The sequence below is a fragment of the Rhinatrema bivittatum genome, chromosome 2 (genome assembly GCF_901001135.1).
Source record: "Rhinatrema bivittatum chromosome 2, aRhiBiv1.1, whole genome shotgun sequence".
NCBI classification, from domain to species: domain Eukaryota; kingdom Metazoa; phylum Chordata; class Amphibia; order Gymnophiona; family Rhinatrematidae; genus Rhinatrema; species Rhinatrema bivittatum.
The window spans coordinates 459,985,908-460,006,300 of NC_042616.1; the positions used below are offsets into that span (position 1 = coordinate 459,985,908).

The 20,393-nt window shown below is 45.1% G+C and overlaps 1 protein-coding gene across 4 annotated transcripts in view; it reads left to right on the forward strand.

Moving 5' to 3' along the window:
- Positions 1-20,393, forward strand: part of EP300 (E1A binding protein p300) — a 466,384-nt gene that overhangs the window by 421,188 nt on the left and 24,803 nt on the right. For all 4 annotated transcript variants that reach the window (XM_029590455.1, XM_029590457.1, XM_029590456.1 and 1 more), the window contains exons 24-26: positions 5,371-5,521; positions 8,591-8,737; positions 14,821-14,934. In XM_029590455.1, coding sequence (XP_029446315.1) covers positions 5,371-5,521; positions 8,591-8,737; positions 14,821-14,934 — 412 coding nt within the window. The remainder of the gene's footprint in view (positions 1-5,370; positions 5,522-8,590; positions 8,738-14,820; positions 14,935-20,393) is intronic.

The window sequence follows — 20,393 nt, forward strand, 5'->3', positions numbered from 1 at the left end:
TGTCCATTGACCTGCTGGCTGCATCTAACAATGCAAAGGCTTCCCAATTCTTCAGTCATAGAAGAGATAGTGGTCCCTGGGGATCGACGCTCTTGTTCAGACCTAGCCAGAAGAAGAGTTGCTATAAGCCTTCCCTCCACGGCCCCTGCTGAGCAGAGTCATTCGCAGAATAGAGTACCACAGGGCACTAAGTCCTACTTAGTAGCTCCAGACTGGCCCAGGCCTCCATTGGAGACTCCTGGTGGAGGACCCCCCTGTGCCTCCCACCACACAGGGACCTGCTACAGCAGGGACTGGTGCTTCATGAGGATCTGACTCTATTCTGTCTTACAGCCTGGCCCTTGATAGGGCTCGCCCTATGAAGTGAGAATATTGTGCGGCAGTAATTGCCACCTTACTCCACGCACGGAAGTTCTGTATGTCTCTAGCGTAGTGGGGTCTGGTGTGAGGAGTGTGTTGACCCCCCTCAAGTAGTCAAAATACCTTTAATTCTGTAATTTTTGCAGGACAGCTTGAATAAAGGTTTAACCCTTAACTCCTTGATGGTCCAGGTTGAGGCTCTCTCCTGTTTCATTGGCAAGGTGAACGGAACCTGCCTATCGGCTCATCCGTACATGGCCCATTTTCTGAAAGGGGTGAAGCATTTCCGGCCACCCCTACGGTAACCAGTTCCCTTGTGGAATCTTAATCTAGTATCAGAATGTTTGGTGGGCCCTCCTTTCAGTTGCTGCGCAGTCTTTCCTTCCGTTGATTAACCTGAAAACAGAGTTCCTGGTGGCTATATGCTCAGCACGTCACCTCTCTAAACAGGCTTTGTTGTGTCTGGAAGCATTCCTCTGGATGAATCCAGGAGTGTTACAGCTTTGTAACATTCCATCCTTCTTGCCCAAGGTAGACTCGGAGTTCCATTTGAATCAATCCATTTTGTTGCCATCCCTAGATAAGCACAAGGACGCGGAAGAATACAGCCTCCGTCATTTAAGTGTTGAATTTTGGTGCGGTATATGGAAGTTTCAGAACCGGTCCAAAAGATGGACTGCCTATTTGTCCTTCACAGTGGAAGGAAGTGAGGCAAACCAGTTTTGCAGGCTACCCAAGCTTGCTGGATTAAGGAGGTGGTCACGGGAGCCTATGTGGAGGCAAGAAAGCCATTACCGTGTCAGGTTAAAGCTCATTCCACTAGGGTTCAGATGGTCTCTTGGGCGGAAGCTAGACTGCTCTCTCCTGTCTATATCTGCCGAGCAGCAACGTGGTCCTCCTTGCACACCTTCTCCAGGTTCTATCGCCTGGACACTCAGGCCTGAGAGCATTCAGCCCTTGCAAGGGCAGTGTTATCTATACCGCGGGCAGCATCCTGCCCCGATCAGGAGTAGATTTTGTACATTCCATTGGTCCTGAGACCATCTGGCTAAACGCTAGGAAATGGAGAAATTACTTACCTGATAATTTCGTTTTACTTAGTGTAGACAGATGGACTCAGCATCCCACCCACGGCTGCCCAAGAACAGTGCCAAGGATTCACTTGTGGAGTGGATATCAATTCCAAGAGATTACAGGTAAACCATCATCCAGTGCTTAGATCAGGGCATCTGTATTCTTACTGCAGTTCAATGTTTATGATTGGTTGAGTGCATTTACGGTTATCCGTTTTAATAATTTTAAATCAGCTTTTTTCAATAGTATGTCCACAGTGGCTTTAGAAGAGAATACTAAAGGGCTGAGGGCACTGCAAGGGTGTATATAGGGTGATGTCTGCTTTGAAATCTGACTGTCTCCATCTGCTGGCAGGGGTGCATAATGCATTGGTCCTGAGTCCATCTGTCTACACTAAGGGAAATGAAATTATCAGGTAAGTAATTTCTTCAATCTCCATTTAGCCCACTATATAGTGGGATCCAAGAAAAGGAAAACCATTGAGGGTATGGCAATTAAAGAAATATATAGCAAAATTAAATGAGCCCTTAACTTTGGATACGTTATTACATCAACTTGACCAGCAGACTCAACTGATTCCTAATTCTTCCCAGTTTCCTTCTTGTTAGAATCTAAAAAAAGAATGTAGGTGAGAGGGTTCCAAAAAAGGAACATGTAACATGATGAAATTTAAGCACTTACAAGGAAAATAAACACCACAAAATGCACCCAAAGCACATTTCAAGAAATTTTTTGACTATCTTGAACTTTTTTTTTTTTTCATAAATCAGGATTTCCTCTTAATCCAGTCAAATCAGTCCAGACCAGTGGGTTATGAATGCCAACCAGCACATGGAGACAGAGATCACCACGCCCGATGAGGTCATTTCTTATATTCAGCCTTGCTAACACCAGCTTGCCGGTGTTCTGTCTCCAGCAGATGGTAGGCATTCTTTTCATGCTGTGGACTGGGACCTGGTAGACTGAAAAGGAATATTGGAGGAGACTCCTGAAATCAAATATTTGATTTCACTCCTTCAGTTGAGCAGGCTTCTGAGTTAATGCATTTCCCAAAGAAAGAAATCTGGGCATTATAGCTCCTGAGTAGAAAGCCTTCAGCTCCCTTCCTTGGTTGAGCAGACCAGAACTGAGGCTTCCAGGGGAACTCTTTGATTTACCGTTTCCTCCTTCTTCCTTCTCTTCCTTTTTAATTCTCTACTACACCCCTCCCCTTGCTGTCTTTAAGACTTTGCTCTGTATTTTTTTTTTTTTTAGTGTGCTTCCCTTTTAATTTGAGATTGTTCATTCAAGGCAGTGTTAGAAAGCCAGATAGTGAGGAACTACAGACAGGTTTCTCCTAGGACAAGCAGGATGGTAGTACTCACATGTGGGTGACATCATCCGTTGGAGCCTGGCAGGGAAAACTTTTGTCAAAATTTCTAGAAACTTTGGCAGACTGAGTATGCCCAGTCTGCTGCTGTCTGCGCGTCCTCGTGAGGTCCCCCTTCAGTTTCTTCTTTTCCACGGTGCAGTAGCCTCACGGTAGTGGAGCACCAACTCCTTGAAATTGTTTTCAAACTTTTTCGGGGGTTTTTCTGCATCGGGTCACTTTTCGCATTCGGTAGGTACCCTCGTTTTGCTTTTGTTCTTCGCGGTCGATTCTCAATTTCTGCACTGTTGCCCTTCAGTCATCAATCGTGCGCCAGCCTCTTTTTCAATGGCGTCTGGTTTTCAGCAGTGCCCTCCAGTGCCCGCGGACCATGTCCATCACTGATCCGCACGAGGTGTGTATCCTCTGCTTGGGGGCTTCGCACAACGTCTGAGGATGTTGTTTATGTGACCAAATGATCCCCAAAGGACATCAGGCGCACCTGGACAAAATGGAGAAGCTCTTCGGAGCTCCTAAACCCTCGTTGTTGGCTTCGGTATCCTCGACGCCCAAGGACCGCGGGGAACCGTCTCCATCTCTTCCCCTGGCAGTCCCACTATCCAGTACCCCTAAGGATCGGAGAGAGGGGGATCGATCCTTGTGGCCTCTCCCCTCCCGCTAACCTTGGGGTCGTCTTCATCCTCGACGCCAGGGAAAGACCGGGCCGAGCGCTGGAAATTCAGAAAGCATCAACACCAGTCACAGTCTCACTCCAGTTCCGGAGCGGCATTGGTAGCAGCTGAGCCACCATTGAAGTGGCACCAGAGGCCGCATCCTCTTGTGCCCCCGATAGCCCAAGGTGTTCCCCACTGGCATTCACACTTTAAATAATGGGTAGAGTCAAGCTCTTACTGAGAAGGGGCTTATGCTCTTGTCCTACTGAGGAGTTTAGTAGCTAACCTTCACAACCTTGTGCTGACAAAAGTAAGTTCCACCTGGGGGAGACTCTTCCACCTTTTCTTCAGAAGGTGTTAAAGATTGCTTATTTGTAGAGTAGCAAAAACTCTAGTGTGGCTGGGAAAGTGCTTTTGCAGTTTAGTGGTTTCTAAGGACTTGGTGACAATGCCCATCTACATTGTCCTGACAAGTATGAATAATTTGTTTGACACAGGGCATGCCCTTCCAAATTCAGAGCCTCAAATTGTGATAACCACTGAGGGATCTGTTCTGCACTGCAGAGCTTGTTTGGTTGCTTCACGAACCAGGTGTTATATCAGACTCCTGAAGATGAACATTGTCTTGACTTTTCTGAAGGCCTTTAAAAGTCAGAGGTTTAAAACAGAAGCCCATGTAGGAGCAAGAGGAGGCAGGTATACTGTAGAGACTATCTGCTGATGCCATGAAAAGAGCGAGCACTGGGCTCAGAGCTATTGGATTGGATTGGAAGAGAGAGGAGAGTGGAGCATGGGAAGATGTGCTGTGAAGGAAGGAGGCAGGATAGCAGCAAGGGGAAGGCTCATGGTGGCATTTGCTGATCCCTGTAGCTTTCTACCCTTTCCAACTACAATGCTGCCTAATAGATTTCTCCAGCTTTAACATATCCTTACATCTCAACTCTAGATATAACTTGACAGTGCTTTGAGGTTGTTTCCATAGATTAACCAACTTACAGGCCCCATTTATGTTTGTTTCACAAGGTTAATCGCTGTATCACTATCTTCTCACACCATAAAAAAACAAGAAAAAAAAAGGTCCCATAAATACAGATTTCTTGCAGTTTTGTTTCTTCTGTCTTGTGTATTATTTTGATCAGGCAGCCCCTTAACCTAATCCTAGCCATGAATGCAAGTTGTCCATTTCTTCACTAGGATAATAGAAATGGCCCAGTTTGGGATCTTAAATGAGATGGGCGAAGACCAGTAATGATTTTTGGATATGTATTTTTTGGGCCAAACAATTTTGGGCAGAGAGGGGAACTTAAACTTAAATCACTCTTTTTTTTTTTTTTTTGTGGCTTGATTTACTGATCTAGAATATTCAGAGGGATAGCCATGTTCTGGTGTAGCAAAAATGACATGAGGCGGGTAGCACTTTATAGATTGACCAATTTATTGAGGCATGAGCCTTCATGGACAAAGTCCATGAAAGCTCATGCCTCAATAAATTGGTTAGTCTATACGATGCCACCCACCTTGTGTCATTTTTTATCCAGAATAATAATTGGAAAAGCACATTGCAATCAGTAATAGCCAGATACGCTCCTTCCTCTTTAGCTGTGGATCAGGATGCAAAAGTTGACTGATTGCAGTACTATAAATTACTGAGGCAGTTGGTCTAAAGGATTATGTGTACCACAAGGTAGCACAAGAAACATTGTGGCATCTGAGAATAGCTGCTAGAAGGCTGCTTGCAGTGAAAGTCTCATGACCAAGGGGTCTCTCTGGTTGCATATGGTCTGTTATAAACAATGTTACATTTTCCCTTTTCTTCCCTACTCATGCATTCCCTGTTCTTGGGGGGATCTCAAGGGCACATGAACAAGAGAAATGCTTATGAGATTACTTAGTCTCACAAATGGTCTTTTCTAGGGTTGCCAACAACCAGACTTGGAACCTTCTTGGAGAATAGAGTGAATGAGTTCTTGCGGCGACAGAACCATCCAGAAGCTGGTGAAGTCATCGTGCGAGTGGTGCATGCCTCAGATAAAACTGTAGAAGTGAAGCCAGGGATGAAAGCCAGGTAAACCCCTCATAGCAGCAACTGTGGGAAGGAGCCAGATTAAATTTTAAGGTTATTTTTGGAGGGAGGGTTTGCAGGGCAACGATGATCTTTATTATCCCCAGTGCTTGTACCAATTGATCAAGACATCTCTTCTATAACTGAGCCCATTTGTACTGCTGTTTTTACTTTTACAATAAACAGATTTAAACATAATTTCCCCAGAGCACACCTCATATGGTAGCCATTGTGGTACACCTTAACCAAGACCTAGGGTCATATGGGTCTTCCTATGGTTTTAAAGCTTAATGTTTCATTTTAGCGTTAGTTTTACAGAAGTTGCAGTTTCAGATTTATTATGTCAGTTATTTAACCCTTGAAATGGCAGTTAAAATAAATTGTTTCTCACAGTCACAAAGGTGGAAAACATGAGAAGAGAGAGGCATGGCCTCAGTACATCAGTAACACTATTAAGCTATCAGTATTATAGGAAAGTTCAAGACTAAACAGCTCTTCATGCTGTAAGTCTCTTTGCTGTCCATATACTCTTGAAAACTAAATCCAAAACAAAATCATTTTCAGTTTGTTTTGGAAAATTGATTTTGTTTTGGGATGCAAATAGTTTAACTACTATGTTCATTTTATAAATGACATTATGGAAGGACCAACAGGGAAAGTGTGCTTATTTGCAGATTTGAAAATCTGCCACAATGGAGAGAGACTTCAAAAAAACTTTGTAAGAATGGCCAAAAGTTTAGAAATTACACTTTAAAGCAGAAATATAAAATCATGCATTTGGGATGCAGAAATCCAAGGGCAATATGTTTTGGAGGTGAAAAACTAGTGATCACCAGAAAGGAGAGATCTGAGAGTCACCATCTTCAATGACCACCTAGCCAGTCAGTGTGACAAAGCAGCTAGGAAAGCTAGTTGTTGGGTGCATAAAGAGGTATTGTGTGTAGGAATAAGGAAGTAATCTTGCCTTTCTACAGGTCTCTGGTGTGACCCCACCTTGAGACCTGTGTTCAGTTCTGTAGATTACATTTACAAAAGGACATTGACAAAGCAAAGGCAGTTCAAAGGAGGGCCACCAAATGGGGCATGGTTTGCACTATAAGACTTACAGTGAGACTGAGGAAGCTCAAGATGTACTCTAAAAGAAAGAAGGGAAAGCGGAGTTATGAAGTAAACATTCAAATACTTACCAGGCTTCAGTAAAATACCAGAAGGAAGCATTTTCCTTAGAAAAACTCCAAAGAAAAGAAGTAGTCATATGAAGCTGGTTGAAACAGCATGTTAGGAAATACTCTTTGCTGAGAGGTGGTAAATGCCTAGAATAAATTCCCAGTGGAGGTTTTAGGAGCCAAAATGTTGACAGAATTCAAGCATGTATGGGATAGAGACAGAGACCTTATTGGTGGGGATGGAGCAAGGAGACAGCAGAATCCAGAAGGACGTGACACTACAGCAGGCAAAGGTAAGCTGAGTTGGACAAGTGGTCTTTAATCTGACCCCTTTATGCCAGCTACTTGCAAGTCTTGGGGTACATTATAAGTTGAATGTGGACAACATACAATTCTTCTTTCCTCTAAAATCTTCATGGGTACTCACAGAACAATTTATTTCCCTCTGTCTCTCTTCCAATATACAAGTGGCTCCATCAAAATAAACTCTTCCTCAATATTGACAAAACCGAACTTATGATCTTATCCCATCATCCTTCTCCAAACCTTCTGGATAAATTCAGATTTAATGGTTACTTCATACCCATCACAAATAAGGTGCACAGTCTGAGAATTCTTGTTGATCCCCCTCTATCTATGCACACACATTAAGGCTGGTACTCAATCTTCTTTTCATAAACTTCACCTACTTTGTCCCTTGAAACCTTTTTTTGATAACTCAGATTTTCATACAGTACTTCAAGCCTTACTCTCTTCGGGCATGAACTACTGTAATTCACTTTGTTGACTTCCCGCCTATGTCATATGCTCTTTACAGATATTGCAGAATTCTGCTGCTTGTCTCCTCACTGGTACTCACATTGGAGACCACATCACTCCTATATTATTTTCTCTTTACTGGCTTCCTATTGCATATCAGATTCAGTACAAACTTGCAAGTATCAAACATAATCTGCTCAATAATATATCCTTACTTTGGATCACTGCTACACTGAAGATCTGCACATCCACTTGGACATTGCGATCATCAAATCAAGGCCTCCTTGATATTCCATCCTACAAATATGCACACCCAGATGAGACTCATGAACATACCTTTTCCATCACTGGCCCCACCCTATGGAACTCTCTACCAGCTAAACTGAGATCAGTAAAGGATGCAAAATTCTTTAAAAAGGCCCTTAAACTTTGAGTGCTTTTTTAAGTTTTTGCCCTGCCCTGAACTATGGAAGGGCGGGTAAATTTTTTAAAATACATTTTTCAGTTTCTAACTTTTTAAAAACATTCACTCAAGTGCTTTGAAGGAGTTGGGAGTGAGTAATGGCCCTGCTGTACTTCTCTGGTACTGATAGTTGTCAGTGTGTAAAAAAGGGGAGCAATTCTTGCTATCCATTTTTCCTCAAGTGCTAATGTGTGTTTGTTTAGCTCATAGGTTGAAATCAAAAATAAGTTGTGAAAAAGTTGTCTTTGTTATTGGTTTGGAGGTAGGCGGGCAGAATGATTTTTGTGAGCTTAGTTTGCACTTTTGCGGCAATTATTTTAGGGTTTTCCTAAAGGTTCTGCAATCGGAGCAGAATTTTTTTGTGTACTTCCAGTACCACAGTTTAGTCATTGCCCATTAGTTAACCTGATCCATTCTCCTTTCCAGCGCCATCTAGTGGGAATACAATGAGCATACTCACTTGACTGGACACTAATATTTTAATTGGTTCGTTTTACTTGTATTTACAGCATATATGCAGTCAGATCCTTATTTTGTCACAGCTTAAACTACCACTGATGCCTTGCAGTCTTCAGCTATATCTGCATATATTTATATGTAAAATATAGTTAAAATATGTAAAATTCAGGAAACCTAAAAGCTTCCAGCATATATCTTCACCCTCTCATTCTTCCAATTCTGCAGGTTTGTTGACCGTGGTGAAATGGCTGAATCTTTCCCATACCGAACAAAAGCCCTCTTTGCCTTTGAAGAGATTGATGGTGTTGAGTTGTGCTTCTTCGGCATGCATGTCCAGGAGTATGGATCTGACTGTCCTCAGCCCAATCAGAGGTAAAGATGATTCCTCTTCATAACAGGATCAGTCCAGACTCCTGGGATTATGCCTCCCTTCCAGCAGATGGAGACAGAGAAGGTTGCACTGACATAACCTGGAGTGCCACCTGCAGTCCCTCAGTATTTCTCTGTCTCCAGCACATGGTAGAGGTGCAATCCCTGCAGTCTGAAAAAAAAAAGGGGGGGAGAGAGAAGGAAGAATTTTTTTTATTGTACCTCCCAGGAGTTTGTTAGGCCCTGGTAGGACTATTCCCTCTTGGTTTGTCGGGGACCCTAGTCTGTCTTGGATTTTCAGCACTGGGGGTGGGGGGGGGGGGGGTGTGACTAGCCAGTGGGGCCAGTTCTCTCCCCCCTTGGAGAACTGGTGGAATCAGGCAGCTCTTTGGTCAGGGAAGTACCCTTTGTGTTTCTTTCCTTCCTCTGTCTCAGTAAAGTTTAATTTAAAAAAAAATAAAAGTAAAAAAAAAATAATTAGGATGTGGAAGACGTGAAGCAAAGCAGCAAGGTTGCTAGCGGCTCAGCACGGCTATATTGAAACGCAGGGCTGCTGGGAGGTGAGTTCTCGGGCGGCGGGCAACGCTGCTGTTGAATGCGCGCAGCAGGACTGCATCTGTTACTTAACCAGGCCTGATTGCAGGTGGCACAGCATTGTTTGGTTTGATGGCACGCAGCAGTGTGTGCGGCGATGTTCGCACACGGTTGTCCCGCGCTGGACTGTATTCCCGCTGCCGCTCTAGTGGAGAGGACAGGTCGGGGCCAGTAGGTGCCACATCGTAGCAGCAGCCGAAGCAGTGGTCAGGCACGGGAGCACCTTTTAAGTTGACCTCCCCTCCCCCTGCCAGTTGCGGGAAAAGCAGCCATGTTTTGAGCTGAAGGCTTGCCAGGGCTGTTTCAGGAGGGGGTGAGGATTTTCCCCCTATGTTGTCTCTGATGGGGCAGGGCTCTGTTCACAGGGGAGAGGCCGATTCTGACAGTGAGGGAAGTTCTTCTGGACAAGGATTGGAGACTTCCGCTCTGTTTTTGTCAGAGTTCGTCCTTATGCATGAGGCATATTTGGCATGTTAGGTGGCTGGGAGGTTCTTGGTGAGGCCTGGTGGTCTGCGACCAGGCAAAAGACTTGGAGGGTCCATGGGGTCCGATACCGCAAAAGGCGCCCAGGGTCCTTGTGATGAGAACAGCTCCGGGTAGTCCGGATGTCGACTCCGATTCAGAGGGCGGAGCTCCGCAGGTGCCTGTTTTTCCCAACTCAACTATGCCTGACAAGGATCCATCTGTTCCTGATGATAGCCAGGATGGTCAGGATCCTGATGGAAGTTTGGACCATGTACCAGTTGCAGAAGGGGACGAACATATTTTTCGGAAGGAAGAGTTGTGGCCCTTGATCCCTCATGTTCTCGAGGAGCTGGGGATCAAGATTCCTCAGGAGGAGTCAGATCAGGAGAGAGTGGACCCAGTCATGGATGGCCAGAGGGGTCCAGCGAAGGCCTTCCCTTTTCACAAGTCTGTTGAAAAGCTGGTGGTCAGGAAGTGGGACACTTCAGAGATGGGCCTGAAGGTGGGCCGGGTGATGGGGAAGTTGTATTCATTGCCTGAGGTCACGCTCAAATTGTTTGCACTCCCTAAGGTGGACACATCAGTGTCAGCAGTCACTAAGAAGACCACCATCCCTGTGGCTGGTTCAGTGGCGCTGAAAGTTATGCAGGACAGGAAGTTGGAGATTCACCTCAAGAAGATATCTGAGGTGTCTGCCCTTGGCATTTGTGCTGCTGTGTGCAGTAGTTTGGTGCAGAGGTTACAGGCTACTAGGACCCTATCTCTGTCTGAGGCTAAGCAGGCGGACTTCCTGGAGGGAACAGCACCTTATGTTGCGGATGCCCTATATGACCTCATCAGAACTTCGTCCAGAGTTATGTCGTCTGCAGTGTTGGCCAGGAGGCTTCTCTGATTGAGGAACTGGTCGGCGGATGTTTGGCCTAAGGCTCAGTTGGGATCCTTACCATTCAGTTGGGATCCTTACCATTCAAGGGAAAGCTTCTATTTGGAGAAGACTTAGAGGCGCTCGTGAAGTATCTCGGAGAGATCAAGGGGCATATGCTGCCAGAAGATAAGCCAAAAGGGAACAGGGGTTCCTTTGCCAGGCGCTCCCAGTTTCAGTCGAACAGACAGTTTCCTCAGAGTAGGCCCTCAGCAGGAGCTCAGAGGCAAGGCACCAGGAGGCAGCAATCCTGGAATCAGTGCTTTCGAGGGGGCAGAAAATCAGACAGAGACTGTCTCGGCTAGGGTTCTGGTGGAGCAAAGTCCGCCCAATGAAACAACGCTGGTCCACTCCTCTCTTCCTCATATTGGAGGACATCTGACTCTGTTTTAGAAGGAGTGGACCAAAATCGCAACAGACCAGTGGGTCCTCAGTGTGATAAGAGATGGCTACGCATTAGAATTCTCTCGCCTGCTCCGGGACTTGTTTATGGTTTTCCCCTGCGCCTCTGGCTGCAAAAGAAAAGTGGTTCAAGAAACTGTGGATTGGTTACAAGATCTGGAAGCTGTAGTTCCCGTTCCTATGGGGGAACAAAGGATGGGAAGGTATTCCATTAATTTTGTGGTCCCGAAGAAGGAAGGGTCTTTCCGTCCAATTTTAGATTTGAAGAAGGTGAATGTGGCTCTCAGGGTTCCTCGCTTCTGAATGGAGATTCTGCTTTCGGTGTTTGCAGCAGTGCACAAAAGGAGGGTTCCTGGCTTCTCTAGGCTTGACTGAAGTGTATCTGCACAGTCCGATCTGCCCAGATCATCAGTGGTTTCTGTGCTTCATGGTCCTCTGGGAAACATTTTCAGTTTTGTGCCCTTCTGTTCGGTCTGGCCACGGTGCCACGAATAGTGGTTGTGGCAGCAATGCTCAGGAAGAAGGGCATCTTATTTCATCCATATCTGGATAACTGGCTCATTCAAACAAAGTCGGAAGTCCTTGGTGCTCAGGCGGTATCTCAGATCTTAGAGCAGTTGCAGTCTCTGGGCTGGGAGGTGAATTTGACGAAGTCTCATCTCATCTCTTCTCAGATTCTGGAGTTCTTGGGAGCACGTTTCGACACCAGGATAGGGAAGGTTTTCCTTACGGATGGTCATATTCTCAAGCTACAGAAGCAGGTGCACAGGTTGTTGGATGCAGTGATTCCCAGAGTCTAGGATTACCTTCAAGTGTTGGGCTCTATGTCATCAACATTGGAGCTGGGCCTTAGGGCCTTTGCACATATGAGGCCTCTGCAGTGATTCCTCCTTTCACATTGGGATCCTTTGTCAGAGCTGTTTCACCTTCCACTGTTGCTCGAGGAGCTTGCCAGATCCAGTCTTTCATGGTGGCTTGGTCTGGAACATCTGTGGTGCAGAATGGACTTGGAGGTTCCAGACTAGGTGGTAGCTACTGACACCAGTCTCTCCAGCTGGAAGGCAATGTGCCAGAATCAGTCAGCCCGGGGGCCACGGTTCATGGAAGAGAAGTCCTGGTCTATCATTCATTTGGAGACACGGGCAGTGCAGTACGTATTACTTGCTTTTCTGCCTCTCTTGAGCGGCCGCTCAGTGCATATCTCGTCAGACAATGCGACCATGGTGGTTTATATCAACCAACCAAGGGAACCAGGAGTCAGGCGGTAGCTCAGGAAGAGTTTCTCTGGGTGGAGCAGCGTCTGGCGGTGCTCGCAGTGTCTCACATTGCTGGAGTGGATAATGTACAGGTGGATTTTCTCAGTCTGCAGAAACTGGATCCTGGGGAGTGGGAGCTGTTGGAAGAAGCTATGGCTCTGATATGTCGCCGGTGGGGTATTCCCCGCCTGGACCTGATGGCATCCTGGAAGAACACCAAGGTGCCTCGGTTTTTTCAGTCGCAGAAGAGGGCATGGGCAGAGGATGTAGATGCTCTGGTTCTAGCTTGGCCCTGGGGAATTCTCCTTTACGTGTTCTCTCCATGGCCTCTGGTGGGAAAGCTGATATGGCAAATAGAAAATCACCCTGGAGAAATGATTATGGTGGTACCAGAGTGGCCAAGGCGTCTTTGGTTCGCGGATCTGGTCAACCTGGTGGTTGGTGGTCCACTGCGGCTCGATCATTTGCTGAACCTCCTTTGCAGGGTCCAAAATTTTCGAATCGGACATATCGCTTTTGTCTCGTGTCTTGGCTTTTGAGAAGCGGTGTTTGCGAGAAAAAGGTTATCCAGAGGGGATGTTATTACCACCTTGTTACAGGCGAGAAAAACTTCTACTTAATCATATGTAAGAGTCTGGAAAGTCTTTGAGTCCTGGTACACCAGTCAAAGAGTAATCTGGACTCAGGCCTTGATAGCTCACATCTTGGATTTTTTACAGAATGGTTTAGTGAAAAGTTTGGCCTTCTAGCTCTCTTAAGGTTTAGGTTGCAGCCTTGGGCTGTCTTCGAGGCAAGCTGCATGGAGTGTCGGCTGCTCACCCTGATGTGGTTTGCTTCCTTTGAGGGGCAAAGCATTTGCATCCTCCATTGTGGAGGATATGTTCCTCATGTAACCTAAATCTAGTCCTCAGAGGGATGTGTGGAGCTCCTTTTGAACCTTTCAAAAAAGCAACGGTAAAGGAACTCACGTTGAAGGGTGGTATTTCTGATGACCATTTGTTCCGCCTGCAGGATTTCGGGACTTCAAGTGCTGTCGAATAGAGAGCCTTTCCTGAAGATCTCGGATTCTGGAATCTCTTTGAGGACGGTGCCCTCTTTTCTCCTGAAGGTTGTGTCAGTATTTCATTTGAACAGTACTGTGGAACTTCTGGCCTTTTCGGATTTGGACACATTGGCGCTGCATGCTAAAGACCTACAATGTTTGGATGGGAAGCAGGCTTGCGTTACCTCAAAGTTATTAATAACTTCAGAATATCTGACCATCTTTTTGTGCTGTGGCGTGGTCCTAAGAAGGGGCAGAAGGTTTGCAAGCCTATGATAGCATGATGGTTGAAGGAAGCAATAAGCTTGGCTTATATTTATAAAGGGCGTCCTGTCCTGGTGGGATTGAGGGCTCATTCAGTTCAGTCTCAGGCGGCTTCTTGGGCTGAATGCCTGCTGGTGTCTCTGCAGGAAATTTGTTAGGCGGCTACTTGGAAGTCATTGCATGCTTTCGCCAGACATCATTTGGATGTCCAGGCTCCAGAGGCCATGGGCTTTGGTGAGAGTGTTCTTCGAGCGGGGCTCTCGCAGTCCCACCCTAATTAAGGAAGCTTGGGTACATTCCAGGAATCTGGACTGATCCGGATATGAACAGGAAAGGAAAATTGGTTCTTACCTGCTAATTTTCGTTCCTGGAATACCACGAATCAGTCCAGAGTCCCGCCCTGTGTGGGAGAGAGTCCGTTCATTCTTCTGTCATGTTTCTGTTGTATATAGGCTGCAGATCTACTTCAGATTTCAAGTTTGTTCTTCTGGTTGGGAGTTATGAAATGAAGTTTTCTTTCACAGCGGGGTTTTATCCTCTTTTCCCCTTACTTGTTTGTGGGAAGTTGTTTTGCATGTTTGTTAGGATTGTTGTAGGAATAATCTTGGCTTGGGTACAGGTCAATACCGAGAGACTGCAGGTGGCACTCCAAGTTAAGTGCCAGTGAAAATTTCTGTCTCCGTCTGCTGGAAGGAAGGCATATAATGCCAGGAGTCTCGACTGATCCCGTGGTATTCCAGGAAGGAAAATTAACAGGTAAGAACCGATTTTCCTTTCCAACATATCCCCTGTCTCTTCCTGCACTGAAATTATAAATAAGCTTGACCTTAACAAATCTCACTCCCCTTTTCTACACCATTCAATAATAACAGGATTATAGTATTTAGACTGATGAAATATTTGTGATCATTTTTTTGCCATTATTCTAAGTGCTATATGGTACCAGTACCCAGTAATTCTTGTAATAGCAAGAAAAATGTACAGTGTACCCATGGAAAGTTTTATTGAATAAATTTCTACTAAATCTTGTGGTTAAATGCCACCCTTCGGCATACTTTGCTTCCGCATTTATGTGGACATTTCAGCCTGATGATAGCCTTCTCTGTAGTGTATAATTTGTTTTTCTTCTCTTTCCCTTTAGGCGAGTGTACATATCTTACCTTGACAGTGTTCATTTCTTCCGCCCTAAATGCTTAAGGACTTCTGTCTACCATGAAATCCTTATTGGGTACCTAGAGTATGTCAAGAAATTAGGGTAAGTTTCAGTGTCTTAAGAGTTTCTGTAGGGGCCCAAGAGAAGGTGATCACTAATTCTGGGTATCAGCACTAAATTCACTGACTGTTCTTCATATAGTTTGACTTTTGCTGATGCAGTTAGTAGTGCTCTGTTATGAGATGTTTTTACTCTTCCATTCATCACTGGCTCACTGTAACCTGGTATGTAGGGAGAACATTCTCAGTATTTGTATTAACATTGTTTTTATTTGAATTTTAGAAGTAAGTAGGAAATTATTATTTCCAAGTAAACAGCTTCTGCCTTGCTCTTTGTTCTTCATTCCCTCATTTACTGGTTATGGTGGTAAACCAGCACTCTCTCTTTGTCTTTTTTCTCCTTTGACAGAGAGATACATTTCCTGTTAGTTTCTGGGCTAGATACTTGTCTTTGGTTAGCAGACTTTGTGTCTGAATAATGTTTGATTCTTTTATGTAACATTCAAATTGTGGTCTTTTGCTATCAGTCAAGGTGGATGGCAGGGAGCTCTACAAAATAAAATCAGATAGAGAAGACTTGGCTTGACATGTGAACACCAGGGAAGGGTTGTATGTAGATTTTCAGTGAGGTAGAAAAGTGTCATTGAAAATATTTAAAATAGTAATTCCTGTTCATACCCCAGATCAGTCTAGACACATGGGTTTTGCCTCCCAACCAGCAAATTGAGACAGAGAAGAAAAGCTTTACTGACACTGCTGCTTAACCTAGTGTGCCATCTGCAGTCCCACAGTATTTCTCTGTTTCCAGCAGATGGTAAAGGTGTAAAACCCGCAGTCAAGAGATTAAATTAAAAAAAAAAAAAAAGATATTTGCTCTTGGTGGTGTTAAGTGCTGTGGAGGACACCCTCCCCATCCCCCGAGAGAGCATGGCGCACAAAGGGGTTGGTGACCCTAGCTTTGTGTCAGCCCGTGGATAGTGAGGAGACTGAAAGCTAGTGGTCTGATTCCCTTATTTTCCCCATGGAGATTATTCACTCTCCCCCTCCAACAGCCGACCACAAATCAGGGAAGTATTCCTGCTTTATTTCTTATTGTTTAAAAAAAAAAAAAAAAAGTGGTGGCTGAGGAGGAGAATGTCGCGGCTAGGGCTGCGGGGAGAAGCCTGAGACTTGAGGCATTGGCTGCTGGGAAGGCCAGGGTCCGGTTCTTACAGCTGCAAGCTGTATAGGCTGGACGCAACTAGGACCACAGGTAGAAGCTTGAGGCTTTGGCTGCTAGAAAGGCCAGGGTCCAGTTCTTACTACTGCAAGCCATTTTGGGTGAGTCCCACTCAGCCTGGGTAGATGGACGCATAAGCCAGGGTCGGGTTATCTTTGCAGAGAATCCCTTTGGGCGCACAGGCTGGAGCTGGCATTTACCTCTATCGAGGTGAATCCCTCTTAAGACCTAGTAGCACATCCATCTTAGGTGCACATGGTGATCGCTGAGCGCAAGAAATGCTGCTGAGCCTGTTTGGACCTTAAATGCATCAGGGCTTTATAAGAGATGCATGCATGGAGAGAGAGAAAGCTCGAAGTCGACCGGGACAGTGATTGTGAGTAGGAAACCCACCCATTAGGCAGCCTCTCATCCTATTTAATTAAGGAATTTGGCCATTAGACTACCCTCATTTCCTCTTCCTTCTCCCCCATTAAGCTTATTGTCAGAAATACGATTTCATACCCCTCAGAGAAATCTATGATAGTGAATAAAGGTCTCTTAATTCCATTGGTAAAATCCGCCTATTTGACTAAAGTTAGAGAGCAGTGTCCCTAGCAGGCCCAGCCTTATGGAACTCTCTTGCTATTGAATAAATACTTCAACCTAACTATCAGATTTTCAAAAAAGATCTTAAGACCTGGCTCTTTATAAAGGCATTTGGAGAAGAGATTAAATGAGTGTTAATTTTTAAACTTTCACTAAGGCTGTGTTACTAACATATGGAGAGGCCATTACTACTTTTATTTTTTATTTACATTTTTTTTGTTCTTATTGTTATCTGTTCTAATATTTCAGTTTAACTTAATTTCTATGGCATGTTTTATTTTAATTTTAGATTTCTTTGTACATTGCATATGAATTTTATTATGGATTTTATAATGTATTTATTTTTGTATTTCCCTGTACGTACCAGGATCAGTCCAGACGGTGGGTTATGTCCCCCATCTGGACTGATCCATGGTACTACAAAAACGAAAATTAGCAGGTAAGGAATAATTTTCTTTTATGAACCAATATGATTGAGTACAGAATATCTGTATACAAAATTATATATATATATATATAAATATATACATAATCACAAAGCACAAGCTTTTGAAAATCTTTAACCTGTGAGCAGCAAAGAACACACATGTTTGTGTAGAGGTCCCTGCTTAGTTTTTGTTGCTTTGAGAAATTGCTTTTTTAATAATTCTTTACTGTGAGTTTTATTAAATAATCTTCTGGTTTTATTTTATACCCAAATATGCTGCTTATGCTTGACAAGAAAATTGTGGCTTTATTCTCATGCTCTCTCACCGTCTGTGCCACCATTTTGCACATTCAGTAGGTTGATCATTATACTATGGCAGAACATTTGTCGTGAAGAATTGCTGCTTAAATTCTCTATGGACAAGCAGGATAAATTGATCCACTGTGATATACAATGTTCAAAAGAAATTTCTTTATTTCACCATAGCAGATGATCACTACCCAATACTGTGTTTTTTAATTTGGATTCCCAGCATCACCCCAAATCTTTACAAAGTACTTTGAATTTGTTGCTGTTCACCTAAGAGCAAACTGAGAAATTACTTACATGATAATTTCATTTTCCTTAGTGTAGACAGATGGACTCAGGACCAATGGATTATGCTCCCCTGTCAGCAGATGGAGACTGAGTCAGGTTTCAAAGCTGACATCACCTTACATACAACCCTGCAGTGACCTCAGCCCTTCAGTATTATCTTCAAAAGTCACTGTGGACATACTATTGAAAAAACTTGATTAAAACTGGATAACTGTACTCAACCAAACATAAACAATGAACCCCAATAAGATTATAGATGCCCTGATCTAGGGATGACGGCTTACTCAAAATCTCTTGGAATCTATATCCACTCCATGGGTGAATCCTTGACACCATTTTTGGGCAGCCGTGGGTGGGATACTGAGTCCATCTCTCTACACTAAGGAAAATGAGATTATCAGGAAAGTAATTTCTCCATTTTCTAGTGTGTGGCCAGATGAATTCAGGACCAATGGAATGTACAAAAGCTATTACCAGTCGGGGCGTGAGACTGCCCATGGTCCAATTAACACCACCCTTGCAAAGGCTGCGTCCTCTTGGGCCTGAACATCCAGGCGATAGAACCTGGAGAAGGTGTGCAAGGAAGACCACATCGCAGCTCAGCAGATGTCAACAGGAGACAGCAGTATAGCTTCTGATCATGAGATCGCCTGAGCCCTACTGGAATGAGGTTTAACCTGAAAGGGTAATGGCTTTCCTGCCTCCACATAGGCTCCCATAACCACTTCCTTAATTCAGCAAGCTATGGAGGCCCCCGAAGCTGGTTCACCCCGCTTCCTTCCACCGTGAAAGACAAACAAGTGGTCCATCTTTTGAACTGGTTCTGAAACTTCCAAATATCACACCAAAAGTCTACTGACATTCAAGTGACGGAAGAGGCAGTATTCTTCCGTGTCCTTGTGCTTATCTAAGGATGACAACGAAATGGACTGATTCAAATGAAACTCCAAGACTACCTTAGGCAAGAAGGATGGAACGGTACGAAGCTGTAATGTTTCTCAAGACATCTGGAGGAATGGTTCCCGACATGACACTGCCTGTAGTTCATAGATGCGACATGCCGAACATACAGCCACCAGAACCACTGTTTTCAAGGTTAATAAATGCAAGGGAAGAGTGCGCAGCTGCTAAAAGGAGAGCCCTTCCAAAAACTCCCAATACTAGATTAAGATTCCACAAGGGAACTGGCCACCATAAGGGTGGCTGGAGGTGCTTCACCCCTTTCAGGAAACGGGCCATGTCTGGATGAGCCGACAGACGGGTTCCGGTCACCTTTCTCCTGAAACAGGAGAGAGCCGCTACCTGAACCTTCAAGAAATTAAAGGTCAAACCTTTATTTAAGCTGTCCTGCAAAAATTCCATAATTAGAGGGATTTTTGACCTTCCGAGGGGAAACACCACATTACTCGCACCAGGCCTCAAATAGTCTCCAGACCCGCGCTTAAACTAGGGACATAGAGAACTTCCGCACGCGAAGTAAGATGGCAATTGCTGCCACCAAATATCCTCGCTTCATCAGGCGAGCCCTCTCAAGGGACAGACCATAAGACAGCTTCAAGTCAGATCCTCATGAAGGACCAGTCCCTGCTGTAGCAGGTCCCTGTGCAGTGGAAGGCACAGGGGGAACTCCACCAGGAGTCTCCGCATGTCTGCATACCACAGATGCCTGGGCCAATTTGGAGCTACAAGTACAACTAGTGCCTTGTGGTGCTCAATTCTGCGAAAGACCCTGCCCAGCAGGGGCCATGGAGGGAAGTCGTATAGCAACTCCTCTTCCAGCCAGGTCTGAACGAGAGCGTCAATCCCCAGGGACCTCTGATCTCTTCTGCGACTGAAGAATCGGGGAACCTTCACATTGTGAGATGCGACCAGTAGGTTGATGGACTGGACACCCTAGCTATCTGTTACCAGCTAAAAGGCTTTGGCCAACAATGCGCACTCTTAGATCCAGACTCTCTCTGCTTAGAAAGTCTGCTCTGATGACATCTTTTCCTGTGATGTGGGAGGCTGAGATCATCTGTAGATGTATTTCCTCCCATTTCATAAGGAAATCTGTCTCCTGTGACACTTACTGGCTTTAGGTTCCACCCTGGCAGTTGATGTAGGCTGCTGCTGTTGCATTTTCTGACATTACATGGACCGCTTGACCCTGGAGTATGTGGCTGAATTGTAGACACTCCAATCTCAGTGCCCGGGCTTCCAGGCGGTTTATGTTCCAGAGGGCCTCTTCCTTGGACCAACGTCCCTGGGCCATCATTACCTGACTGCCCTCCAGCTCCGTAGGTTCGCATCTGACATGAGGATCAGCCAGTTCAGAGGGGACAGGGGTACACCCTTGCATGAATCAGCTTCCTTTAGCCACCACTGGAGCTGAGGGCATATTTCCATTGGTAAGTGGAGGCGAATCGAATAGTCTTGAAACTGCAGGTTCCAACGTGACAGCAGAGAGCGTTGAAGTGGCCGCATGTGTGCCCTCGCCTATGGCACTACTTCCAGGGTTGCCGCCATCAAACCGAGAACTTGAAGATAGCTCCATACCATTGGGTATATCGTGCTCATCAACAGGTGCACTTGGGACATCAACTTCCTTATCCACATGGTCGGGAGTAAGACCTTGCCCTGCTTGGTGTCGAACCGGACTTACTGATATTCCAAGGACTGGGAGGGTTTG